A 27,182-nucleotide genomic window follows, 5' to 3' on the forward strand; every position below is an offset into this window, starting at 1 on the left:
TAAAAAGAAGCCACAGTTCCCACACTGTGTGACACTTGATGTGTATACCCAGGATTTTTTTTCTTTTTTTTTTTTTTTTCCCAGGATTTTCTATCCCAAACTAATGAGAGGTTTGAAATCCACATTAGTCTGGCACGATATACCTCGAGGCATCTGATCTGTCCTTAAAACCGTAACCACCACCCTAATCTTAACCATCATCTTTTGTCCGTATTGGGGTTTCTCAAACTCCATCTACGATGACATTATGGGCCCGCTAACTCCCGTGGAAGGGCTGCCCTCCGCGGGGGGACGCACAGGAGCATCCTAGCTCTTCTAAGTTGTGCCACGACAGCTGGGACACTACATGCCGGTGGCCCTCGGTCAGCGTGCCCGGGGAGCAAGGTCCCACCCGCTGACAAGCACTGATGTGGGCCGGCAGTTGCCAAAACGAGGGTGCATGTACTCAGAGCATGTGCGGGAAAATACTGAAATTTCTACTCACATATTTCTAGTATCCACTCCTACATTTAGTGAAGGCACATGAAACAACCCGTTGGGACCGTGGAGAGGGGCAGCGTCGAGGCGCCTTGGCAGCAACTGGCGGCGCCTTCCAACGCTTCTATCCCGCTCCTCTCATCATTTGAAACATCCGATGATTTTTTTCGACATAAATGAAATCACAACATGCCTGAATCTGAAACCCTTCGGTGACTTCCTCGCTCAGAAAACGATCTCGCCCCTCTGCGCTCAGGGCCCGTCAGCTCGTCCTGGCCCGGCCCTTAGCCCCATCTCATGTCACCACCCCCGGCGCCTTTCATCACACCTGCTGCCTGCACAGCTCCTGCGTCTGATTTTCCGGGGCAGAGCACATGAAAGGCAACCGACTAAAGGTGCGGCTTGCGACCTCCAGACACCAACCGTACGTCCACGTGGTAGTCAGCCCAGGGTAGGAGGCTGCAACCTCAAAAATTGTCCTTGGGGGGATCCCTGGGTGGCTCAGTGGTTTAGCGCCTGCCTTCGGCCCAGGGCGTGGTCCTGGGGTCCCACAATCGAGTCCCATGTTGGGCTCCCTGCATGGAGCCTGCTTCTCCCTCTGCCTGGGTCTCTGCCTCTCTCTCTCTCTCTCTCTCTGTGTGTCTCCCATGAATAAATAAATAAAATCTTAAAAAAAAAACTGTCCTTGGCAGAGCATCTCGGGATAGAAAACCACTCGGCTTCGTGGCAAACGGTTCCGCAGCACAGCAGGGGGAGGCTCCTGCTGGATCACTGCACAGGTCACCAAGCAGTGCGGAGACACCGAGAACGAGCTGTCTGCAGGGTAAAGCATCATGACCTAGGGCGCTGCTGTCGATGGGACTTCGTGCAACGGCGGGCACACCCGCGGTGCTCGGCTGGGCGGGCACAGCCACGGGCAGCTACTGGGCACGGGAAACGCGCTGGTGTGACCGAAGAACGGAACTATCAGTTTCAGTTAACTTACATGAATTAACGTCTCTCCTATTATTTAAGAATCAGAATTAAATCGCCGCACGGGTCCACGGCTACCAGGTGGGATATCACACACCAGGAGGATTCGCGAAGCTGGATAAGTGCTGTGCTCTTCGGTCACTCTAATGTGAAATTTCAGAATTGTAAGGCTCTTTAAATGTGTGGGAGAAAATAACTGAGTAATGAAAACTGAGATCACTCTTTTTTAATAAAACATGCCCAATACATTTTCAAAAGATCCATTAAAACTCAGAGTCAATTTGCTATAATTTAATAGCACACCATATACTTCCAAACTGGCAAATACTTACACATTGTCTTCCAGGCAGATTTTGGGTCCCACCACATTGGCTGCTCCACTTGCCATTTTAAAAGCAAAATGCTTCTCAGGGCAAGCTTTTGAGATTCCACATTTATATCTGGGAGGTTTTGTAGCTTTGGGGAGAAATTTTTAAAAAATATTAGTAGACTCTATAATCAGTTTCGTACCGTAAACCAGAAAGAGCATTATGTAAAAACACCAATATATATATCTCAAAATACTTGCCTTTTTCCCCCCTGAGGGTTTCATAGAACCTCAAAATAAACCAAACACAGAACCTCCTAGGAAACAAGCTAATAATTGACATAAAAGGATCAAGTAGTTGATTTTGATGAGGCTATATATATATATATATATATATTCTATTTTATTTTTCAGTTTTTTAGTAAACAATGTTACATTAGATCCAGGTGTGTAACGCAGTGATTCAACGACTCTCCGTGTTGTTACGCTATGCTCACCACAAGTGTCACCATGCAACACTATTAAAACACAACCGATTATTTTTTTTTAACACAACCGATTATATTCTTTATGTGATAGCTTTTATTCCTATTACTTGTTAATTTTTACTTATTTATTTATTTATTTATTTATGATAGTCACAGAGAGAGAGAGAGGCAGAGACACAGGCGGAGGGAGAAGCAGGCTCCATGCACCGGGAGCCCGATGTGGGATTCGATCCCGGGTCTCCAGGATCGCGCCCTGGGCCAAAGGCAGGCGCCAAACCACTGCGCCACCCAGGGATCCCCTACTTGTTAATTTTTAAACTGAGAGCTTACTTCTCCTACCCCCCCCCTTCACCTATTTGGCCCATCCCTCAACCATCTACCTTCTAATTATTTTTAAGTTTATTTTCAAAATTCAGGATGGAGGAGGGGCGCCAGGGTGGCAGCGACAGACTCTTGGTTTCAGTTCAAGTCCTGATCTCAGGGCCGTGAGATCGAGCCCTGCGTAGGGCTCTGCGCTCAGCCAGGAGCCCACTTAAGATTCTCTCTCCTTCTCCCTCTAGCCCTCCTGCTCATGCTCGCTCTCACTCTCTCTCTTTCTCTAAAATAAGTACATACATCTTTTTTTAAAAAAATTCAGGATGGCAGAGGTTTTAAATTGCTACTTTACATTTCTAGTCCATATGCACACAGCACATGGTTAACTCTAGAATGAGTAAAAAGCCTAACACATCACTGAATATCTGCTCACAGTCTAGTTTTCACAAGGAATTCTTCTTTTACACGTGTTCTGTACTTACACTACTGAAGCCAAAACAAAATATCCATTATGAATACTGTTATATACCAAGAATATTGACCTGTCCAGTCAAAGAGCATCCTTTTACCTTAAAATCCTAAATCAATTTTGCGCATGTTGAAAACTCTCCATTGTTTGAATATAAGTGCTCATATGCCTAAGATAAAACAGAATAAACCATCTGCAAAATATTGAGATGAAATACTTACAACGGGCAGCTGTGTCCAATGCTGACCTTGCTAGGAAAAACAAGAAAAGGTTATCTTTGTTAGAAGGAATAAAGCTACTGACAAGTATCTACTTTTTTAAATGTATTTGAAACTTAAACATTAAATATATTTGGAACTAATAGGCCTATAAATACTATACAATAAAAAAACCCAGAATATGGCTCTAGAGAAAAAGTGCAAACTTTAGGCTACAAAACTCACTATAAACAATTACATAATTATGGGAGGTAGCATTTTATTACCGGTAGAACATTTTATTCTTTACGTTTTATATTTATTTCTAGTTTTTATTTTTTATTATTATTATCTAGTTTTTTTATTTCATTAATAAATCTCAATCAGAAAGATACTCTACAAATTTAATTTCTTTTTATATTTATTTTTCAATGTTTCCAGCCTTCTTGAGACATAGTTGATATATAACATTGTGTAAGTTTAGGTGTATAACATGTTGACTTGATACAACTATTAAATTGCAAAATGATAACCAGAATAGTATTAGCTACCACTGCCACCCCACCACATAGTTACCATTTCTTTTTTGTGGTGAGAACATTTAAGATCTACTCTCTAATCAACATTCAAGTATACGATACAGTATTATCAGCTACAATCGCCATGTTACATTAGATCCCCAAGACTTGTTAATCTTATAACTGGGGATCTAGACCCTATGAGCGAAGTCTTCCCCGTACCTACCTCCTCAACCCCTGGTATCTATTTTACTGTTTCTCTGAGTTTGTCCTTTTTAGATTTCACATACAACCGATTTCATGCACTATTTCAAATTTTAAATCACTTTAAATATATATTCGGTGACTATTATGATGTTTCAAAGTTGATGCTGCTATACGGCGCTGTGTACACATGCATATAAAGTCCTGGAGATTATAAATAAACGTATCTTGGTGGTTAGGCTAGGAGATTGGGGGGGATACAAGAGGGATGACAGTGGTGAGGAGTTTAATTTCTCTAAAACAGAAATGTATTGAGTGTAATAAAAAATCATAAGGTCAATTACAAAGACTTTTATAATTTATCAGTTCAAGGAAGCCAGAATCTTATGATCGAATCTTAACTTCAATGCAGATCTCAACCTGGCCATCTATACGGACAGCTTAATAAAAGCACTAACATCTGACCCCAGCCTAGGGGATTACAGTTCAGATCACTGACAGTGTTGTGGGTAGCCATTTCCTGATTTGGCTAATAAGTTTGCCAGCTGTTGGACTATAAATAGTCACCGGGTTTTTAGTTCTGTTCTATTTTAGATAATTGAGAATTTCCTGTAAGTCCAGAACTCAAACTGGAGAACAGAAAGTTAAAGCTGAAAAATAGTATGCAAATGTTTAAAAAGAGGAAAATGACCAAGTAAGTGAAGTCTCATGAACTCTATAAAATACTCAGAATATTATGCAATATTGTCATAAAGGCAATGGAGTAACATGAAGAAAGTCTACTGCATGAAATATAAGCAAAAAAAAAAAAAAAAAACAAGCTTTATCTATAAGTACGAAAAATATTCATGGATAACAACAAAAACTTGACGGAAACAAAAGAATGACCACTTAGTAAATCAGAGTGCTGGGACTACTGGGCTCATTCTTTTAATTTCCTTAATCATGTTATAAAAGGGAAACATCAGTTCTAGAGATCATCTGGTCCAATGCTCTCACTTTTGTAAATGAGAAAATGGAAAGCCCAGGGAGTGATTAGCAGCATACACACCAGACCTTCTCAACATCACTTTGCCCTGAACAAACACAGACCATCAGACGCAGCTGTTATGTACAGAAAAACATTGTTCAAATCAGGAATTTGGTAACAAGGTATGGAGAAGACAATGGGATCAGAACAGAGGTGATATAATACAGCTCATTCACACATGCTGGGTACACTATCAAGTAATCTTACATGCATTACTGATTTAATCATCACCCCTGTTTCAAAGAGCAACTGGGAACTGAGAGGTTTACTGATTTGATTTGTTCCAAGTCACAATTAATCACTGGCAGAGCTAGTTTTCAAGGTCATATCTAGCGCCCAAACTCATATTGCCTTGCAAAATGGGAAATGTCTGTGGTCTTCTGATCACATGCATAAAAACTGCTCAAGAGCACGAAGCCAGAATAGGGAGCTTTTAGAATAACCCCTCTGAGGGTTCAAGACTCAAAACAGGGAGTCCACAAGGCAAGGATGCTGCTAAAGCAATCCAGGTCAAAAAACAAAAGGAGGTAGCAGCTGGAGGAAAGGGTGTGGGTCTGAAACCAGTTCAGAACATCTAAGGAAGCAACACTGATGGGACCGGGAATGGACTAGACGCAGGGTCAATGGAAAGGGAGGAGTCAGGTTTACCTCTTGGAATCAAGTTTACCTTTGGCTTTAGAAGGCTTCACTTATTCATTCCCATGAACCAATGAACAAAAACACCGTGCCTGTACTCAGATGCCCATAATCTAGTGAGGAGATAGGGGCTGGGGATGGGTGAGGAGTTCTACGCTGGACCTGTGAATTTTAGATACTTGGAGAAGATCCAAGCAGGAAGATCTAAAAGCCAGCTCTAAGTGAGATCTGGGATGAAGACATAAACAGGACAGTTCACAAAAGATGAGGCCACCAGAGAGAGGATTTAGTCAGGGGGCCGATGAGGGACTCTTAGACACATCAATAATCAGCTAATGGTCAGAGAGGAGTGTGGCTGAGCAAAGGGAGGTAGAGGCAAAGCCAGGTAGGAGCCTATAGCATGGTCAAACTAGTTTGCTTGTAAAACTTAAGAGGCTTAAAAAAAAAAAGGTAAATGCTATTCAATTCAAAAAATGTTACTGGGATAGGATTTGGGAAAACCAGTTTCTGAATCATCAGGCTTTTAAATACATAACATCACCTCCATTTACTTTGTATAAGAATAAGGAGAGAAGACACTAAAGCTTTAAAAACAAACAAACAAGGGAGACTGGGTGGCTCAGTCAGTTCAGTATCCAACTCTTTGATTTCAGCTCAAGGTATGCATGACCCCAGGTCGTGAGATGGAGCCCCACGGAGGACTCCACACTTAGCGCAGAGTCCACTTGAGATTCTCTCTGTCCCTCTGCGCCTCCCCCGCCTGAATGCTCTCTCTCAATAAATAAACAATCTTTAAGCATCATCATCATCAACAACAAACAAGAAAACTCTTGGAAAGACTTTTCTTTCCAGACGAGATGAATACTCATTTTTATTTAATGTTTATTAAAACCAAAAGCCCTCTACTAAGCCCTCAATTCTGAGAGGATTTACACCTGGAAGCCAAATAGGTAAATTTTCACAAATAAAACAGGATTTTCCCACACATACAGTATGGGCACAGCATATCAGCAAAAATCCCTCCTTCCCTGCAACTTGTCTTCCTCCAACTAGCTTCTTTAATTCTTAATTTATTTCTATATACATACAACTTTTCACTTTAAGGAGCAATAATAAACTTTTTTGATTCAGTTGGTATTTTTTTAAGTTTTTAAATTTTTTATTCTAAGAAAATTAACTGCCAGGCATCATTTTATTTTTACTGTGGAAAAATTATCATGAATTACTCAAGATTTAATTGCATCAAGATAAATTGTGCTTTGGTATGATTTAGATATAACCTATCTTTGCTGAATCTTTTATATTTACTGAGTTCAATTTTCAAATCGCCAGTTGTTTTTATGGCTTAGATAATCACTGAACAATTTTTAAAAAATCATTTAGAGTGACTGAAAAACAAAGGTCTCTAGTATCTATGAAACAAGTAACATCAGATAGAATTAGAACATTCACCTTCCTCAAGGAAAAGGTTAATGCCTTGATCATTATTATCTATTCTTATATTGAGTTGAGAAAATGAATTCACTTGGAATTTTTTTTTTCAGACTTGGGTTTCATCGATGAACGCCGTTCAACAAACCAAGCGACAGAAATAAGAGCTATTTCATACTCTAGTTTTTAATAATGTCAAGTAATGTAAGTATATTCTCTTTCAATGGTATAAAGCCGAAAGGCTAAAAATAAATCCACTCAACAGAACAGTAAGTACTTACTGCAGCCAAATATGCAAAAATAATTCAGATTGTGTTTAGTACGTTCACCAGTTGCTGAGTATCCACACTGAAAACTAATACTGTGTTAAAATGCAATCATAACTAAAACTCACAGATTATATCCACATTGATATCCTGGTTGTGATGGTTTTGTAAGATGTAGATGGTTTTTTGCAAGATGTTACCCCTACGAGGAAACGCCGGTGTAAAGGGTACACGGGACCTTTCCATACTACTTCTCACAGATGCATGTGCATCTACAATCATCTCAAAAAGTTGTGCTGAGAAACTTGTTTTTAAAAAAATCACAATGTATTTTAGCAATTTCATCTTACTGTGGGCAAAATCTTTCATTCTTCTATTCTAGAAATAAGTTCATTTTGTTTTCTACAACAGTAGTATATAATCAGTCTAAAATCTAAATGTATAGAATCTAAAAGTAAGCTAATATATCAACAAGTAGGAAAAAGGGAAAAATTCATCACCAGCAGAACTATATAGTTCACCTAATGTACTAATTATAGAAGTAATTCTAATGTAGAGTTCAACTTATCACCCTTTTGGTAAATTGAGTTAGAGGCGAATAAATAAATGAATGAATGAATGAATGAATGAATAAATAAATTGAGTTAGAGGCTAAGCAGCGGCAAAGACAACTATATCCATCTTTGCTCAATTATTTGGAAATGAGAATTAAAATATAGCAAACAAATTAAATTTTCACCAATGCAACAAACTGGAGTCCACTAAGGTTTGCGGATACGGAGCACGACTTCAGTGAGGACAACAACGTAGGCCATCAGCCCTACGAGCGTGTACATCAGTAACTAAAAGCAACAGAGCTCTGCGGATTCCCAACACCGGGATCAATCAACACGAAAATTAAGACACCATAACCCTAACGTGGCTCGGCGTTTGCTCCTGGCTGACTACCGGTGGCTCTTCAACTCACGCGGCCTCAGGTGAACCCCAGTAGCCCTGGTCCGCAGCCTCCTACATTCGCTTTCGTCCGGTCGGCGCGCACCAGAGCCCCGCGAGGCACCGAGGTGTGGCCGCCCAGGACTCGTTCCCTCGTAAGGGGGTAAGGGGAACGAATACAAGGGGAAGGTATACGCGCTCCTGGAGAGCGAGGGGCATCAGCAGGGGCCGGGGCCGGGGCCGGGGGCCAGCACAGCCGGGCGGGCGGCGAGTCTAAGACGCTGTGCGGACGGGCCGGCGAGCGAGGGCCGAGCGGGCAGGGGCAGGGAACAGGTGGCCGGCGGCGGGCAGAGGCCGGCGCGGCCTGGAGGTGCCCCGACGCAGGGCCGGGCCCCACTGCGCGTGGTCAGGGCCACCAAAGCCCACGGGCGTTAAGAGCGTCGCTCAGCCACCGGGGAGGACAACCCGGCCCGGAACATCCCTGAGCCGTTCCCACGCTGCCCCAACCAGGGCGAGCGCGGGCTGCGGCTCCACCCAGGCCCTTCTCTCTGCAGACACCGGGCCTCTCCCAAAGTCGTCATTCTACGTGTACCAAGGGCCCCATCGTCTCCTTCTACCAAGGACCCTGCTTTTCCTGTTGGCTTAGTCTCGTCCCAGGGACTCGTAATTCCCCAAATCTTTGCTCAGAGGCTACAGACAAGTGAGTCTCTATATTCTTCAAAAGAGAAAAAAATACTCCACTCGCTTCCGCCTCAAGCTACTATCCCGTAATCGTCCCTCACCATCAACCTTTCGGGGCTGACCTGCCCATACACGTTGCTCCCCGAGGACAGTGAGCGCGTCCTCAACGCCTGCACCGTTCTCCTGTTCCATTATCTCACTGGCAACCGGCTGTACTCTCAAAGGACACCAAGCTGGCCCCGGCGTAGTACCAGAAGTAGGTAGAAGTCAAACGTCCCTTACTTTGTAAGGTCTACACTAGGCTGGATCCTGGACACTTTTTTTATTCTTTATGGGGAAGGGCAGAGGGAGACAAAGAAATATAAGCAGACTCTGGGCCCAGTACAGAACCCAACAGGGGGCTCGATCTCACAATCCTGAGATCATGACCTGAGCCAAAATCAAGAGTCAAACAGTGACCACCAGGATACTTGGTCTTATTTATTTATTTTATTTTATTATTTTTTTTTTGATACTTGGTTTTAAAATGGATGCTGAAGAGATGCCTGGGGGGGTGCTCAGGGGTTGAGCATCTGCCTTTGGCTCAGGGCGTGGCCCCAGGGTCCTGGGATCGAGTCCCCCATCGGGCTCCCCACGGGGAACCTGCTCTCCCTCTGCCTGGGTGTCTGCCTCTCTCATGAATAAATAAAATCTTAAAAAAAAAGAAAAGAAAAGAAAAACGGATGCTGAAAACCAGATGGTTCAGGAGGAAAGCGGCCAGGACGTTGAGTGGAATGGTTGAAAGGGGGGAATTCCATAACTGGAGAAGATGAAAACTTATAAAAAGGATGGCCTGAAAGAATCTGACTGCAGTTTATTTGAGAAATCACTGGCATGAAAGAGAACTCGACCAGATAGAAGATCAGTGGGTTGATACTACTCGGGAGTACAAAAGAATTCAGTGCAATATAAAGGCTAGTTATTAAGGCAGTTCCTGCAAGAAGAATCACCTGAAAACGTCTAGACAGAAATTGATGATTACACATCAGAATTGTCTAAACCTCGATACTCAGTATGTGGGGAGTAGAAACGTGTGCATCACCTGGGAGTTTGTTAGAAACGCGGACTCTCAGGCTCCCTCCCAGACCCTGGATCCCAATCTGCACGCCCAGATTCCAGGGGGATTCCTTTGAGGACCGCCGGTGTAAGCCAGTCTTGAAACTACATGTGAGAAGAAGTGAATGAGGTCTTGGGATCCCTTCCAAATCCTAATTCGTGGAAAGCAAAACTCGCTGCTCCGGAGATCTCAAGGTCGTCCCATCCGATTTCTGTCTCATGGGTCAAAATACTGTGTCTAGGTTTCATGTTCTCACTTTTCATGCGTCACTTTTTAATACCTTAATGCTTCATTCAGCCAAAGCTTATTCAAACATTTCAGAAGTTAACTTATTAACTCAAGAATTTTGTTAAAAGGCCGAGTTAAGGAAGTTACAATGGTATGTTTATAATACGGCATTAAATAAATCGGTAAGGAGAAAAATGGTGAAGGAGGAAATAACGGTAAGAAAGGAAGATGGACTTTTGTGGCTGGTATTTAAAATGCATTATTATGACTCCACTTGCTAACCGGGGCTAGATTTGGTTCCGAGTTTTCTAGCTGCCAACTCAAATAGTGTGTGATAGCTTCCAGAATGTTCCTTCAGGATGCCACGATGAATGTCCCAGGCATCAATGAAATGGACCCCATTAAATCTATTCAGAAGGTTGAACAGAAGAGTCATGCTTTATACTGTATTGATTTTAAGCCTTCCTACTGTACATTTTAGGATATTCTAATGGATCGCACTTATTGACATAATCACATTTTCCTTTCTAGGCAGACTAAACAGCAGAGTGACTCGAGGCTGATAACTGGTAAAAATGTATTGACAAACCAATCAAAGGTAAGATTTAAGAAAGGGGAAAAAAAAATGGAACTTACCAAATAGATTTCCTAAACTTGCATCCATTTTTATTTCAAATACTTGAGAAATAACATAAAATGTCAGTAGAAATACTGCCACAGCTACCACCAACTTTGCAGCACCTAGATGAAGGGCAGAAGTAATCTGGCATGAGCTTGAGACCACAGAACTTTTATGAATGCATTTTCATGAAAAATTGAAGTTTATTTTTAAAAAATCTCTCAAAACTAATATATTTTATCTATTGGATCTTAATTATACTTGAATTGCAATAAAAACTGTATCAACAATCCATCAAAATAAGGGATTTTCCTGATCGAAGACGTATCAGACTGGTTAGCAACCCAAACACGGGACTGCTTGACGCGTCCGCCTCATTTTCTCATGGAAAAGAACAAAATGAAAACAACAACAACAAACCTGCAATCAAGGGCTGGCGGGCTACACAAAAGTACCATGGCTAGTGGGACACCATCACCGAGGATGCTGGGGAGCCCATTCCTAATCCTTTCCCAGTATAAAGGGTAATACTACCTGGGACTACCAACACGCTGGACCTCATGGAGACACTAAGGCAACCACCATGACGCTCACTAAGGAGGTGTGAGCGTCCCCAGTGAGATTTTAACAGGTTCTACTGTCCTTCCACCGACCAACCTCTCAGAGCACGCAAGCGCTCCCGGCGTGGCGAACAGCAGAGCATTCACCCTCATACTTGATGCCACTTTAAGACGGGCCCCCTGGAGTCTAGAGGACTTAATTAGGCACCAGCACGTATGCCCCACAATGCAGTCACATAATAGGCTCCATCAAGACACACTTGTAGCCTTTCACACCTTTCCGTCTCCAACCATTCTTGAGCGCCTTCCAAACCCAGCGCTGCCAACTACTAGCTAACTAACGGCTTAACAGGAATCAATGACTTGTCTTTTTTTTTTTTTCTCCATAGCTAGGCAAATCTAGGAAAGGGAAAAAAGTGCAAGACACAAAAAAGAAACGGAAAATGGTAAGGAAAAGACATCCTCCTCTTTCCTCTAGGATCTCAGAGCATCTCATTACGTTATTAAGGAACAATACCAGTATTGGCCCGTACCGTCTCCATTCCCCGCTCTTACCAAAAGCTGAATGTACATTGATCTAAAACAGGGGGATCCCTGGGTGGCGCAGCGGTTTGGCACCTGCCTTTGGCCCAGGGCGCGATCCTGGAGACCCGGGATCGAATCCCACATCGGGCTCCCGGTGCACGGAGCCTGCTTCTCCCTCTGCATGTGTCTCTGCCTCTCTCTCTCTCTCTGTGACTATCATAAATAAATAAAAATTTAAAAATAAATAAATAAATAAATAAAACAGGTAGATGGGATCAGCAGGCAACACTCTAACCTTAGGGAAGCAGAAGCCCAGAGGTCAGGCAACTGCCCAAGATTACAAATAACTGAGCAGGAGAAGGCCCAGAAACCAGGGATCCTGACAGGGCCCCGTGCTTCCTACGGTACCCCGTTCTAACACCAATCACCACGTTCTGCTCAAACGCTACCAAACCTCCACCAGTAGGTAAGGAGGAGTGAAAAAGAACTACGTTCATTCTACTTTCCTAAACCTAAAGACCCAGGACCACATCCTTCACGGAGAAGGACTAGAATGAACTGCTGATGCTTGGGAAGGGCCAGTGCTGCTTGGGAAGGGCCGGGGATGCTGAAAAGTGCTCTGTAAACACAGAAATGAGAGAGCAGTCAGGAAGCCTCGCGACTAACCTAATTGATCTCCCCACATCCTGTTTCTGACATCTCCCCTCCAAAACTTACTTATTTTCAAAAGCAACTACAAGTTACCTACGTGTTTAGTGCGTAAGAGAGCAAAATTCCAACAGGCTTTGACCTTTGCCCCCAAGGATCTAGCAGAGTGCCTGGACACGGTCACGCTCTCAACAAGTGTTGGCTAAACAGATGAATGGTTAAGAGGTGACACATTCCTTCTTGATCACTTAAGACCGAGGACTTGCAGACATCTTGATGACTCATCTTCTAGTAATCATGGGCACTCACAACCAGAGCTAACCTTTCCCTGCCCCTTACAGCAGATACACAAAACCTTTACAGCTTCAGGTTAGAATACTAAAATGAGTAAAATATCAAGGTTACAATGCAGGAACGTTCCAGACTAGATGCAATACCGAGTTAGACCTGAGGCCACACTAAGCAAGCTATGCACATTACACCCCCACGTCCACATAGACACCTGTGTACATAGTACACACACACCGTTCCCCGAGTGCCTGCTATAGAGCTAAATATTTTACAAGCATAATCACATTTGCACAGCTTTTCAAGGCGTTATTTTTTTTTTCAAGGTGTTATTTTCATTTTACAGACCAGAAATCAAAGCTGAAAATTTTTAGATCACTTGCTTAACATCGCTCGCCACTAGTCAGTGGCAGAAATAAGTCTTCAACCGAAAGCTTCTCTGACACTGGACCAAGGAGGAACTTGGGGGAAATAAAAGCTCTAGGGCAGAGGACACTTAGAGATGAGAGACGTGAACTACTAACAGACTAAATAGATGGCCGCAGAGAGACGCAGGCAGGTGCAGACTAGTGCAGCCTCCATCACGGTAGAGTTCTAGGGTTTCCATTATGGATGGGTCTCCCCCAGAGCCGGTCACCACCCGACTCTGGACAGGACACGGGGCGGGGGGGGTCTCCCCCAGAGCCGGTCACCACCCGACTCTGGACTCTGACCGTACCACGCCGCAGTCCCCGTTCTTAACTTTCCGTGAGATTCTCTCTTCCTTCTAGCCATGGGGCTGCACTAATCTGAATGCGACCCTATTTTTCACAACCAAAAAGCATACACTTTAGACACTGTTGCCTTGCTGTAAGAATAAAGGCTGTAAGAGTATTTCAAAGCAACCAGACTTTCTTAAATTGGAAGGGATTAATCACATGGAAGGCAATAAATTAACAGCTAATCTTCCTTCTTCGCTCATCAAAGCCAATCCCTTTAAGACCTACACTAGGAACAGTGCCAAAAACACAGTTAAGTACTCAATGAATAATTACTTATCAATTAACCTTGGAATTAATTGTCCGAATCAGAGAAATGAGCTAAATGAAAATTTAATTTCAAGTCGAATGAATGGAGAATTATGTGAGGAAGAAACTTGATTATTTCAATCACTATGTTCAATTAATGTATTTTTAGAATCACGCGGAAACATGTGATCACCAATAGGCAACCCTGCCATATTCAAAGAGCATTTGGAAAAAAAAAAAAAAAAGACATCGTAATATGTTTTTTATACCACAAACAAGCTCTAAGTTTCTGGGAATATTTTCCTTCAATAATTAAATAGCTGCTCCAAAAAGGATAATTTCGTCAGTTCACAACCAAAGGGTCCAGATTTTTCACATTTCCACAAGGGCAGCTGTGGACAACCCTGGTGTCTCTGCTGCATGAGCAAGATGCTTCATCGCCTGTACCCGATTCTACAGAAGGATGATGACTGAGGCACAGACTTGCCTGTTCGCACACCTTGACTCTAGGCGCTTCTAAGAGATGCCCCGTAGGAAGACACGTTGTGCGCTGGTGAGAAGATGATAATTACAAGAACGACTAGCTCGATTTTGAGGAATTACAAGGTATCTTCTATAATCTTCCGGGAAAACACGCTGATATTTTGGGATAAAGGCAGCAAGAGGTCATCCATCTCTCCCGTTACTTACGCACCTTTTTTTAATGTTTAAAGATAGTTACCTTAATGCTATGAACATCGCTGTGCTTTGCAATTTCCTCCATATGCTGCCAAAGGAACAGATGTTCTTACACGTAACCTCACCTACGCAGGCTGAACTCGAACAAGCCAATAATCCCTAAGCAAACCCACATTTTACTGAATCCGTCACATACGCTAGTTTCCATTTAAGTACACAAACAGGAAAGAGAGAAGCTCTTAAACTTTACAGCCTATTTTTCTCAAAAAGCTAGAATTTAGCCAAAACAGAAGTCTCCCTAGGCGATCAAAATGGTTCTTTACACGGGCATTTGATGTGTATTAGATAAATAAGCTTAATGTAGAAGGGCAAAACATTACAGTAACTTTAAAAACTCTAGTAATAAATAATCCCAACAAAAGTTTGTTCAATCTGTGATTTGCCAACTATACAAATGAGCAGACAAAGCAGTGATTTAGCTTGTTATATACATCAGCTCTGTTCTTAATATAGAAAGAGATTATTTGCCCTCCCCTTTAGCCACCTAAATAACCGAGTTACACAAAAAGTAAAATTATTTCTACTGAATTAAATATCTTACCTGCTACCCTCATGTTTCGTGTTTCAGTCTCTGTCACTTTTCATTAAATAACCTCCTAAAACCGAAAGAAAAGGCAAACATTAGGTCTAGAACGAGCATTCCTGCCTAGACTGAGCTTGACTTGGAGTATACATGATAGACTCATGTGACAAATGTCATGACATTTCTTTTTTTTTTATTATTATTTTTTTATTTTTTTATTTATGATAGTCACAGAGAGAGAGAGAGAGAGAGAGAGAGAGAGAGAGAGAGAGGCAGAGACACAGGCAGAGGGAGAAGCAGGCTCCATGCAGGGAGCCTGACGTGGGATTCGATCCCAGGTCTCCAGGATCGTGCCCTGGGCCAAAGGCAGGCGCTAAACCGCTGCGCCACCCAGGGATCCCTATCATGACATTTCTAAGAATTCTACTAATATGGACACTGAATGAAGAAATTCTTATCACTGGGACATAAGGCTCTTGAGAGGAGGGTCTGTGTTCGATCCTGTTGTGTCTCTAGCTCCCTAACTTCGGTAAGCAGAGGCACGAAATTCCGCCATCAAGGGTGTGAATGGAAGATCCCGCCCCTCGTTATTCTCGGTGACTCTGCATTTATCGGCACCTTCGGGTACTGAGTTCCAGACTTCTGGTGTGCAGGGGAGGTCCAAATTGGGGAGGCTGCGTGTCCAGTCGTGAATCAGATTATTTGTAGAAATGGGGCTAGGATGCAGGTGCTGGGTGCTACTCGAGGGCTCACGCCAGGCTGCGAAGTAGCATACTTTGAAGTATGAAGTAAATGAAGTAAAAATGAAGTAGCATACTTCATTTTTAGTAGGATCTAATCCAGGCGTCACTATGACAAGCCCTTAGAGCAAAGACTTATTTTAATACCAGCATCCTTTTCCTCTTCATGTTTTTTTTTAATATTTTATTTATTTATTCATGAGAGACAGAGACAGAGAGAGAGAGAGGCCGGGACACAGGCAGAGGGAGAAGCAGGCTCCATGCAGGGAGCCCGACGTAGGACTCAATCCCAGGACCCTGGGGTCATGCCCTGGGCTGAAGATGGCGCTAAACCGCTGAGCCATCTGGGCTGCCCCATGTTTTCAATTTAAGTTTGTAAAAGAATATATTCAAAAGTATGGAATTGCAATTTTAAATATTCCAGTAATTATCATTACGGGCAGTATATATTATCAAATATACATCAAATAAAGAAACTGATCTCAAGGCGCTGGGGTGGCTCAGTCGGTTAAGCATCTGCCTCTGGTTCAGGTCATGAACCTGATGTGGGATGTGGGATGGAGCCCTGCATCGGGCTCGCTGCTCGGGGGGGCGGGGGGTCTGCTTCTCCCTCTGCTTCCCTTGGTTATGCTCTCTCTCATAAATAAATAAAATCAGAAAGAAAAGAAAAGAAAAGAAAAAAGAAAAGAAAAGAAAAGAAGAAAGAAAGAAAAAAAGAAATCTTAAAGGAAGAAAGAAGAAAGAAAAAAAGAAAAGAAAGAAAAAAAAGAAAAAGAAAGAAAGAAGACTATTCCCTGATACTATTCTAAGAACAAGAACAAATAGATGCAGGGAAAAAAATTTCATGGATGTGTGTTTCCCCCCCAGGAAATAACTCTAGATAGGTGAAATATTAAAACGAAAGTGAAAAAGCAAGTAAATGAGCTGCAGAGGAAATTCATGCACAAGGTTAACGAGACAGCTGTCCCGGTCCACTCTATCTGTGGTGCAGGGGGGGAATTCGAAAGAAAATTTAGATTAACGAATCACATGGATAAGTGATGCATTAGTTTCCCGGTCCTGACGTTCCAGTGTTGACGTCTGATCTGGCAATTCCCAGAATGCTGTAAATAAACCCAGGCGCACACCCCGAAGGACAGACAGGGAGCGAGACAGGCAGGTTTCTCATTCAGCCCATTCAGCGGTCACGCAGGGGCCGGGGGACGGTGAGCATCCGAGCACCGGGGCTGAGGCGGCCCCTTCCTTCTGCCCAACTCTCCCCGAAGGAAACATCAACATCTAGGCTAATAGTGATCTGAGCAGGTGGACGTGAGACGGGTCCCCGCGGGCCTGCACGAGGACAGCCAGTGGCCGCGAGCCCGGAGAGGCCTGTGCCGGCTGCGTCGGGTCCACACCGCTCCAGGCGGCTCCACGAGGTGTTGCCGAGGAGCCCGAGCACCGCCGATTCCCATCGCCCGCCCGCGGCCTGGCCCCGGAGCATCCGCTCACCGCCCCGGAGCCTGGCCTGAACCCCCAGCCGCGGCCCCCCTGCCCCAGGCCTCTGACCGGAGGAGCCGCCCCTGGTGCGGCCGCAGCCCGGGCCTCTCGGCCTCCCCCCGTGGGCCGGCTCGTGGGGACGCCCCGCGCATCTCAAGCTCATCCCCTCGCAGCCGCGGTCTCCGGAGCCCCCGGGCCAGGACGTGAGGCTTTCGGACTTAGAGCCGCGACCAGGGAAATGAGCTGAAGCTGAAAACAGGAGGCCTCGGACACCTGAGAGTCATGGGGTGACTTGTTCCCGAGTCGTTTACAGACGTGAGGCGCTGGCAACCATCGGCAGGGGCGCCGGGGGGCTCAGTGTCTGAGCGGCTGCCTTGGGCCCAGGCCGTGACCCCGGGGGCCCGGGATCGAGTCCTGCATCGGGCTCCCTGCAGGCAGCCTGCTTCTCCCTCTGCCTGGGTCTCTGCCTCTATCTCCGTGTCTCATGGATAAATAAAATCTTTAAAATAAATAAAAATAAAAACAATTTGCAAAATATACCTACACTTATGTGAAAAAAACAGAGCAAACGTCAGCAAATTTTTTCTGTAAAAGGGCCAGATGGTAAGTATCCTTGGTTTCGTGGCCCATACACAGAGTCCCCATAGCAACCACTCTGCTCTGCAGTCGTAGCTGGATACTTGCCGTAGACAGGACGTAAACAGACGGGCCCAGTTGTGTTGTGATAAAACTTTAAGAACACTGAAACTTGAATTTCGTAAAGTTTTCATGTAACCAAATATTACCTTTGATTTTTTTTTTTTTTTTCTCAATCACTTAAAAACACAAAAACCTGTCTTGGCTCCTGGGCCACCCTGACCCATGGGTCATAAGAGAGAAATCAAAAATAAAATTTAAACTACGGACGCCCGGTGGCTCAGTGGTTGAGCGTCTGTGTTCAGCTCAGGGCATGACCCCAGGGTCCTGGGATCCAGTCCTGCGACGGGCTCCTGCGGGACCGGAGCCTCCCTCTGCCTGTGTCTCTGCCTCTCTCTCTGTGTCTCTCATGAATAAATAAATAAAATTCTAAATAAAAAATCTTAACTAAAAAAAAAGACTTAAAGTAGACCATTCTCCAATACTCCAACACTTCTTGCAGGGTTACTTGCAGGACACACGTTCTGCAAGGCTGCTATTGTCCTCGGGGAAGTACGACTACAGATGTAGGACAGTCGAGCAGCCCTGAATTCCGCGTGCAGTACGTGTCCGTCACACGTTTCCATACTCAGCTGCTCTCCGTGGGATGAGGCATAGACTCCACGATGAACACAATGGATCCTCTTCAAAAGGAAGGAAAAACCTTCCCTTCCCATAGATAAGGTCGTCCATGTACGGCAAAGACAGATCTAATCTAGACTTTGGAATGTTTTCCAAAGCAATCCCAGCAGGTAGACAGACGTGAATAAATATTAATATTATTACAATCCACTTCATTAATTGTAAATTATGTTGGTGAAGAGAGACACGCTTCTGTTTTCCTTACATGGGTATTTAAAAGTGATTCTTTTTGTGATAGCTTAAGGGAGGGTTATCTGATGTTTGACCATTTTTATTTATTTATTTTTAAAGATTTTATTTATTTATTCATAAGAGATACAGAGAGAGAGAGAGAGAGAGAGAGAGAGGCAGAGACACAGGCAGAGGGAGAAGCAGGCTCCATGCAGGGGGCCCGACCGGGGCTCGATCCCGGAACCCGGGGGTCACGCCCTGGGCCGAAGGCAGACGTTCAACCCCTGAGCCATCCAGGCGTCCCATAATATTACAAATTGAAGCTTTCAAAGATCTTTACTTAAAAAAAACCAAAAAACCATACAGTAGCTGCCAACTGCTATCAGGTACCCCGTCTCACCCAGATGCTATTGCAAGCTCACCCCTGCCGGGCTGGATACATTTTTGCAATAACAAAATGAAGAGAGGTGAGAGAGGGCTGCATTCATTTGAAAGAATCAGAACATTTAAAAACAAATTATGATACCTGAGCGGCTCAGTGTGTCATAAATATTATGAATCTAACAGAATTTGGCATTATTAACACTAAATGCTTAATAGAAAAAAAAATCCAATTGCTGACTTCGGAGAGCATCGGAGTACTCACGGGCCACTCTGATGCTCAATCGTAGGACATGCATCTGTTTAAAAGAATCTAACACTTGAACAAACATACATTACACATCTTTAAAAACTGGGTATAACCTGGTAATAATTAAATGAAAAAAAAAACCTGTTTTTTCTTTTATAGAAAAAAAGATCACACTCAAGCAGAGGGAGAGGGAGAATTTGAAGCAGGCTCCAAGCTCAGCGCAGAGACCGACGCGGGGCTCGATCCCACGACCCTGAGATCATGACCTGAGCCAAGGTTACGATACAAATGCTCGGCCACCTGAGCCACCCAGGTGCCCCTAAAGGGGAAAACTGTAAGTGACCACCTAACAGAAGAGTATCCCGGGTCTCTAAGGGACCAGACTAACCTTCCTTAGACTAGAAGAAAAAAGGAGCAAAGAAATGAGGTCTTGCTTCCTTTGGGGAGCGGGATCTGCACAGAGTGTGCATCGCCAAGGCCCACAAGTGCTTCAGGTGGTCGCGGGAAGGACACGGGCAGGCGGGACCACCCGACCCGCAAGGCGGCTTCCAAGGTGAGGCTGGGCAGCAACGGCCGACACTGAAATCCCGGCCCCAGAGCCAGGACGACGGTCGGAGGATAGAGTCTTAATTTGCAGGGACCCGGGGCCCCGCCTGCCACCCTGTGCACTCTGCGCGCCCCAACGGCGCGTCCTACCCAAACTACCCTGGACAGAGGCCCGCGCCCTGTCGGTGGCCAAGGAACAAAGAGAATGGGAAGCACCGGATGGAGGAGCCAGAGGCTGCTTCTGACTCCCCGCGGGACCCGAACCTGCCGCTTGCCCCTAAGCACCTGCACCCTGCTCCCATTTGGCTCTCCAGGCAGGGGCCGGGACAGCAGCGACAGCCCGGGAAACTCCTCCATGGCCTCCACCTGCCAGGATGTGACAAAGTCTGGGACACCGAGCTGCCAATCACGCGCCTGCCCCTCTTGCACCGGCTCTGCCCCCACAGATGCCATGCAGGGAGCCGCGACCCCCACCCGCGGCCAGGAGCCAGGATACTTCGCATTTCCGGGGGACAGCCCTGTGCCCAAGGTGACCAGCTCGGGAGCTCCAGTCCCTGCTTCTTCGGGACCCTGAGGTATCAGGCTTGGGAAGGATTTCAGTTGGTCGACAACTCTCCAGCCACGTTTCCTGCAAATACTTCTGGTGATTAGAAACGAAATGGACACGTGCTCTGCTTCCTCTCCCAAGTCTAACAGGGCTAGCCAACGTCTTCCTGAGAAGGAGATTTCATTTTTTCTTTTTTTAAGATTTTATTTATTCATTCATGAGAGACCCAGAGAGAGAGGCAGAGACACAGGCTGAGGGAGAAGCAGCTCCATGCAGGAAGCCTGACGTGGGACTCGATCCCGGGACCTGGGGTCATGACTTCACGATCCAAAGGTAGATGCTCAATCCCCGAGCCACCCGGGCGTCCCAAATGTTTCATTTTCTAAGATGACACCACCCAAAGCAGGTGGGGTTGCTCTTCGCTGAATCCTCATTAGGCCAAAAGATGTGCTCCAACCCCCGGGCACCGTGTCACTCGGTCCCTGCTATGCCACCGAGGCCCGGCCCGAGCTGGAGCCGGGGTCTGGGGCGGCTCAGCCACAGTGCTGTCACCTGTCTCCTGCAGCTGCTCCAGCAGCAGGGAGAGGAGCGGGCTGGTGCACACGCACAGCGGCAGCGCCCGGCATCCATGAGGGGAGAGGCTAACGGGAAACACGGGACCCGACGACGAAGCCGTCCGCGAGGTCACCATGACGTTACGTCAATAGCTCGGTGAACTATAATTGCAAAATGGAAATCACTCAAGTACAAAGAAGCTAGAAATAAGACTTCTGAACTCTCAACACGTACACGCCCGGAGACTGAGGATGCAGGTGACGCGGGGCCCCACGGGAGGCCGGTACGCCCTGCCAGCCTGCATTTTACAAGTCATCGGTGGAAACCTCGTCACCAGTCGACGCCGGCGAGGACACCCGGCACCGAATGCCATGGTAGACAAATAGTTTACGTGGCGAGAGGTCTGAAGAAATGCTACACTGTGGTTCTTGTACCTCGTGGCTTCTAGGATTCCTAGACCACTGACCCTAAGAGGGGCTGTGGCTCCTCGGGCACCCGAGACAACTTCCCTGATTCCTCGGTGCACACTACTCTCCTCGTTTTCACAGGTCTCAAACCGAGACGAGGTCTACAACCACGTTCTTCCCCCAGAGCAGAATACGAAATAGCGGCCTAGGCCTACGCTACCAACAGCCCCAACAGCCCGGACGCCCTGAGACAGCAGATCCGGTCCTTTGAAGCCCCTGCTGGAGGAAACCCACAGCAGGGCCACGGCAATTACTGGTGGGCTTTTTAAATTGCAAATTCCTGAGCCCAGAATCCCTCAGGAGGATTAAAACCCCGCATGTTTAATGGGCTCCCCATGTGGTTCTCACCCTCCTTCAGATCTGAGAACTTCAGAACTCCCGCACAGCAGAGATCCAGGCGCACGGAGAAGTCTGGAGAGGCGAGGGGGAGGCCTGGCCGATCTAGGCCAGAAAAGCCCAAAGGTAACTCATAAAACAAGAATTTCATTCTTTCCTTAACAATGAATGGAAATCAGCCTGACTCGGGGCCAGGTCTGCAGCGGGGGCGAGGAGGGAAAGGCGGCCAGTCGATCCGTCTGGAGACGTGGGACCGAGGAACAGCGTAGAGCGAGCTCCTGTTTGCAAAGGTTACAAGAGTATTCGCCTCAAAATCACCCCCACGCTCTCTTGCAGTTTTTCCTCACCTACCAAAGCAGAATTTCGCGTAAAAAGCTATAATCCGGCGGAAGACATTAAATGATCAGGTTTCTGTAACTGAGAGCACCAGCAGGCCAAACACAGAGGACAAAGTGACATCGAGCTCTGCGAGCCCCGCCGGCCGGACTTCTACAGCCGTGCGCGCAACAGCTGTGCTGGGAGCCACTCACTCCCCCGCGGTCCCTCCGGGAAACCAAAGAAGGACACGCAGAGCAGAAGTAGGGATCGCTGAGAACCACGGCAAAAATAAAATTAAGTACGCTGTAAATGTAAGAAATTCAGCAGGGCACGCAAGTGTCCCGTTCACAAACTGCAACAACAGAAAAGGATTAGAGAAAGGCTCACACTTAGAATCAAACTATCTTCCTGTCCTACAGCTAAGTTACGTGGGGCCAGAGGAGCACCTACAAGTTCTTGCTCCGGATGAAGGTTTAAGGATTCCCCTACAGGGCTCGTCGGCTGGGCCTGAAGCTAAGCAGTGTGCAGAATTTAACTGAGCCAGAGCGGACGTCATTCTGTTGGTCGCACCTCCCACGTGAGGAGATGCAGGAGCAGAGCCGTCCGCGCGCCCCGGAAGGCACAACGCTCCCACCCCAAAGGCCGAGCGAGGCTTAGCAGCTGTTTGCAAAGCACAGGTAGCAAGAAGCTGCTCGCGTCAACTGTTCTGAGCCCGTGGAGAAACCCGTCTTCGCCGACCACAGGACACATCTGGCGATCCCTTCGCTGCAGGTGGTGAATGGCAGCGATGACAGTCCTGATGCCCTACTGGGCCTGGACTTGGCTAGAACCTAGGATGAAGTTCGCCTTGGGACCCGACCGCGGCAGTGATGTCCACGGAGCTGCTTCTCCCCAGCACACAACCACCACCAGGGCGTCATCGGCGGGGGGAGGCCTAGACAAGACGCGGAATGCATCGGTCCCTGGACCATCACTTAGTCACAAAGTGACCCCAGTGCTCTTACGCGCTGTCAAGGGTGAACTTCTAAAACACCGTGCTCAGTGGGAAGCGGCCAGACGTAAGCGATCACCTCTTGTAGGACCCATTTGTATGGAACACCCAGAACGGGGAGACCAACAGGGCCACAAAGAACAGCGGTTGCCAGGGGCTCAAGGAACGGGGAGAGGGGAGTGACTGTTTAACGGACAAGAGCTCTCCTTCTGGAAATGATGAAAACGTCTCAGGACTACACAGCGGTGACGGCTGCACACCACCGTGAATGTGCTACACGCTACTGAGCTGCACACTTAAAACTGGTAAATGTTGACGTGAAATGAATTTAATTTCCTAAAGAAGGAAATTAAAAAAAAAAATCAGAGTAAAACTGTAAAAATCATAAACAGTAGAGTAAAACTGTAAATAAGCAGTAGATGAAAAAAGCGATTGGATTAGAAATCAGGGAGATGGGGGATCCCTGGGTGGCGCAGCGGTTTGGCACCTGCCTTTGGCCCAGGGCGCGATCCTGGAGACCCGGGATCGAATCCCACGTCGGGCTCCCGGTGCATGGAGCCTGCTTCTCCCTCTGCCTATGTCTCTGCCTCTCTCTCTCTGTGTGACTATCATAAATAAATAAAAATTAAAAAAAAAAAAAAAAAGAAATCAGGGACATGTAAGTCATCTTAGAATCGCTTCAATCAAATGGAAGAGGCCACGGAAAAGAGACTGAAAGAACACCAGTGGGGTAAGTGGTGGAAACTGAATTTCCTCCTCTGGGAGAAGGTCAGCTGACTGTATTTTAGGAGCTGAATAAAAATCACAAAAACCTCCTAAAGCTTAAATATCTTGAGGATCTTGCTCAATCTCCCCAAATTAAGGGGGGGAAAAAAAGGCACTGCACGGGGTTCAAGAATTCAGTCAATGCCATTCATGAAGCACCTAATGAAGAATTACTGCTTAAACCCGGGCTTTGTGATCCCAAGGAGGGAACCCTCCTGGACTAAGTACAAAACAAATGTTTGCTACTGGGCGAAGCTCTGAGCCGAATGGATTTCTGTGCGACCTTGGGCCAAAATTTGTTGGTTCTTGGGTCTTGCATCTTTCAGCTTTAAGAAATGGGTATAGGGATCCCTGGGTGGCTCAGCAGTTTGGCGCCTGCCTTTGGCCCAGGGCGCGATCCTGGAGACCCGGGATCGAATCCCACATCGGGCTCCCGGTGCATGGAGCCTGCTTCTCCCTCTGCCTGTGTCTCTGCCTCTCTCTCTCTCTCTCTCTCTCTCTCATGAATAAATAAATAAATAAATCTTTAAAAAAAAAAAAAAAAAAGAAATGGGTATAAAAATGAAAAAAAAAAAGAGAAAGACTCACTGCCTCAAAGAAAACAGCTTTGTGCAGGCCCAGGCTGCCTTATTCTTAGCATCCGTGATACCTATAATAATTGGCACATACTGGGCACCTGAATATTTTTAAATGAATATAGACATTTTTGAACAGGGACACCGTATACGATTAAAGTATGTGTGTGGGGGAGGAAAAACCAAAAGGTAAAACTCTGATGATCCAAGACTGACAATACTACTTTTTGCCATTCAATAATCTCTTAGCCCTTAGCCCCTTCTCGGCAATCACCTTCTTTTTTAATGTATCTTCATTAATTATGAAATATTAGCTACTAATGCTTAAGGTAGCCATCCAAAGTTGGCGATTGTAACAAAGTATCCTCTCAGCCCATTCTGAAAGTGGCTTTTGCACAGTCTCATTGCGATTCCCTTTTGAAACCCAAGTCCCCCTACCCTGGGGCTTCTGAAGGAATGTGGCCTGTGTCTTTTTTTAAAAAAGCCTCACTGGTGTTTGATTCTAAGAGATCCCCAGGTTGAGAGTCACTCCATCGAACTCTTTTTACTTTTCACTGTCAAGAAATGCTCAGTCTTCCGGGAGCTGGGAAGACATTACATGGAAATTTGTCAAACAAAGCTTGTAACACCTGCATAAGATTGGGGAGGGGTGTGGGGGGGTAACCTCAGTAAACTGCTAGAGGACTCAAGAGGCTGGCAGCCTTTAGAAAGACGTACAATTAATGATGTGACCCAGACCCAACGGACTCGGATTCTGCCCATTTCTTGTTGAAGGGCCTAAGCTGGCAACTTTATTTTCTAACTTAAACGGAGCTCCCTTTGCACCCCGTACAATGCACAACATGAATATTAGTGATGTTTCCCGGACCCTGTAGCATCTAACAGTATATCACGGGCGCCCCAAGGCCAGGAAGGGCCCAAGAGGGTCCCGCATCGACCGTCACCATGTCACCATCGACCTTCACTTAACCTCTAGAGGAGCCCCCCATTTTCACCTGCAAAAATAAGAAAGATAAAAGGACCAACTCTTTGGCTTGTTGGGAAACCAACAGGTATGAAAGCATTGGGCGCAGCGCCCAGGGAGCAACCTGGTACTACAGTGTCCTACCTGTATCCACAGATTCCTGGGAAAGGGAGAGAAAAAGGTTCTGTGGGTCAGACAGCAGCTCTGTAGGACACGGAACTCGGCGGAGGGGGGTGGGGGGTGGGGGACGGTGACACACAGGGGGCAGGTCGCTGCCTGGAGCCCTCGGCTGGACACGTGCGCTATTTAGGTGTAAGGTCCCTAGCCCTGGCCCCCTCGGGAATCCTGCGGGCAGCAGCCAGGAAGGAGCAGCGCGGTGGTGGGTGGCACCGGGTGTCCAGGAGCTCGGGCTCCGGGCTCGTGCTGGAGAGGAGAAGCGCCTCCAGGTCGGGAGACCTCAAACTTTGCAAGGGAGCCAAGCCCCCCTTCCCCCCTCCCCGGGGGCGGGGCAGGGGCAGGGGCAGCAGCAGGTCCACCCTCGCCCCAGCAGTGGCCGCGCTCCCTCTCCCTCGCGGGCCGCCCCGGCCCCCCCAACCCCCCAGGCCCCAGGCGGGGGCGCCCACCGAGGGCCAGGTGCAGGCCCGGGCAGGGGGGGGTGCAGCGGGGGTGCAGGGGGAGGGGTGCAGGGGGAGCAGGGGGGAGGGTGCAGCGGGGGTGCAGGGGGAGCAGGGGGGAGGGTGCAGCGGGGGTGCAAGGGGAGGGGTGCAGGGGGGAGGGGTGCAGGGGGAGCAGGGGGGAGGGGTGCAGGGGGGAGCAGGGGGAGCAGGGGGGAGGGTGCAGCGGGGGAGCAGGGGGGTGCAGGGGCGGAGCAGGGGGGCGCAGGGGGGTGCAGCGGGGGAGCAGCGGCCTCCGCCCCCCGCCCCCCCCCGCGGGATGCGCCACGACGCCCCGGGCGAGCGCCCCGCCCCGCCCCCGCCGCCTCACCCGCCTCACCCGCCGCGACTCGCCCTCCGGCGGGGCCTTCCGGCCTCTGAGCGCCGAGTCCTGCCGGAGGCCGCCCGCACCGCCGCCGCTCGGCCGCCGCTTCCTCCCGGGCTCCTCCGCGCCCCCGCCCCGCCCCGCCCCTCCCGGAGGAAGCCCGCCCCGCCCCCCCCCGCCCCCGCCGCCTCCGCGCCCCGCGCCCCGCGCCGGGGAGCCGCGCCCGCCCCCTGGCGGTGGAGGACCGCGCGGCCCGCGGGAAGGGAGGGCTGGGGGGGGCCTGCACGTGCCGCCCCGGGGCCCCCTGTCCTTGCTGCTGGGGGGGTGCCCTGCCCTTGCCTCCCTGCAGGCCTCCTGCCCTTGCTGCCCCCGGGGGGGGGTGCCCTGCCCTTGCCTCCCTGCAGGCCTCCTGCCCTTGCTGCCCCGGGAGGGGGGCTGCCCTTGCCCTTTGCCGCCCCAGGGGTCCCTGCACGGGGGTCCCTGCACGGGGGTCCCTGCACGTGCCACCTGGGGTCCCGCAGGGCCCAGGGAGGGGGACTGCGAGGCCAGGTCCTCCATCCTCCCGCATCACCGCATCCCGACCTTAAAGGCAGGAGTCTGCAGAGAAGCGGTGAGGGCGAGGGTGCGACGGGCAGGTGCCAGGGGACCC

The 27,182-nt window shown here is 47.5% G+C and overlaps 1 protein-coding gene across 4 annotated transcripts in view; it reads right to left on the minus strand.

The window, feature by feature from the left end:
* Positions 1-26,663, minus strand: part of FAM3C (FAM3 metabolism regulating signaling molecule C) — a 50,939-nt gene extending 24,276 nt beyond the window's left edge. The window contains exons 1-6 of one of the 4 annotated variants that reach the window (XM_072764908.1): positions 26,549-26,657; positions 25,832-25,978; positions 15,175-15,229; positions 10,885-10,989; positions 3,250-3,279; positions 1,782-1,905 (exon numbers count right to left, since the gene is read on the minus strand). In XM_072764908.1, the coding sequence (XP_072621009.1) occupies positions 1,782-1,905; positions 3,250-3,279; positions 10,885-10,989; positions 15,175-15,187 (272 nt within the window). In that variant the 5' untranslated portion in view covers positions 15,188-15,229; positions 25,832-25,978; positions 26,549-26,657. Of the gene's footprint in view, positions 1-1,781; positions 1,906-3,249; positions 3,280-10,884; positions 10,990-15,174; positions 15,230-25,831; positions 25,979-26,539 lie in introns of all 4 variants that reach the window. The other 3 variants (XM_072764909.1, XM_072764907.1, XM_072764906.1) reach the window with 3 other exon arrangements.
* Between the last annotated feature and the right edge of the window lie 519 nt (positions 26,664-27,182).

Source organism: Vulpes vulpes, chromosome 7 (assembly GCF_048418805.1).
Source record: "Vulpes vulpes isolate BD-2025 chromosome 7, VulVul3, whole genome shotgun sequence".
Classification (NCBI taxonomy): domain Eukaryota; kingdom Metazoa; phylum Chordata; class Mammalia; order Carnivora; family Canidae; genus Vulpes; species Vulpes vulpes.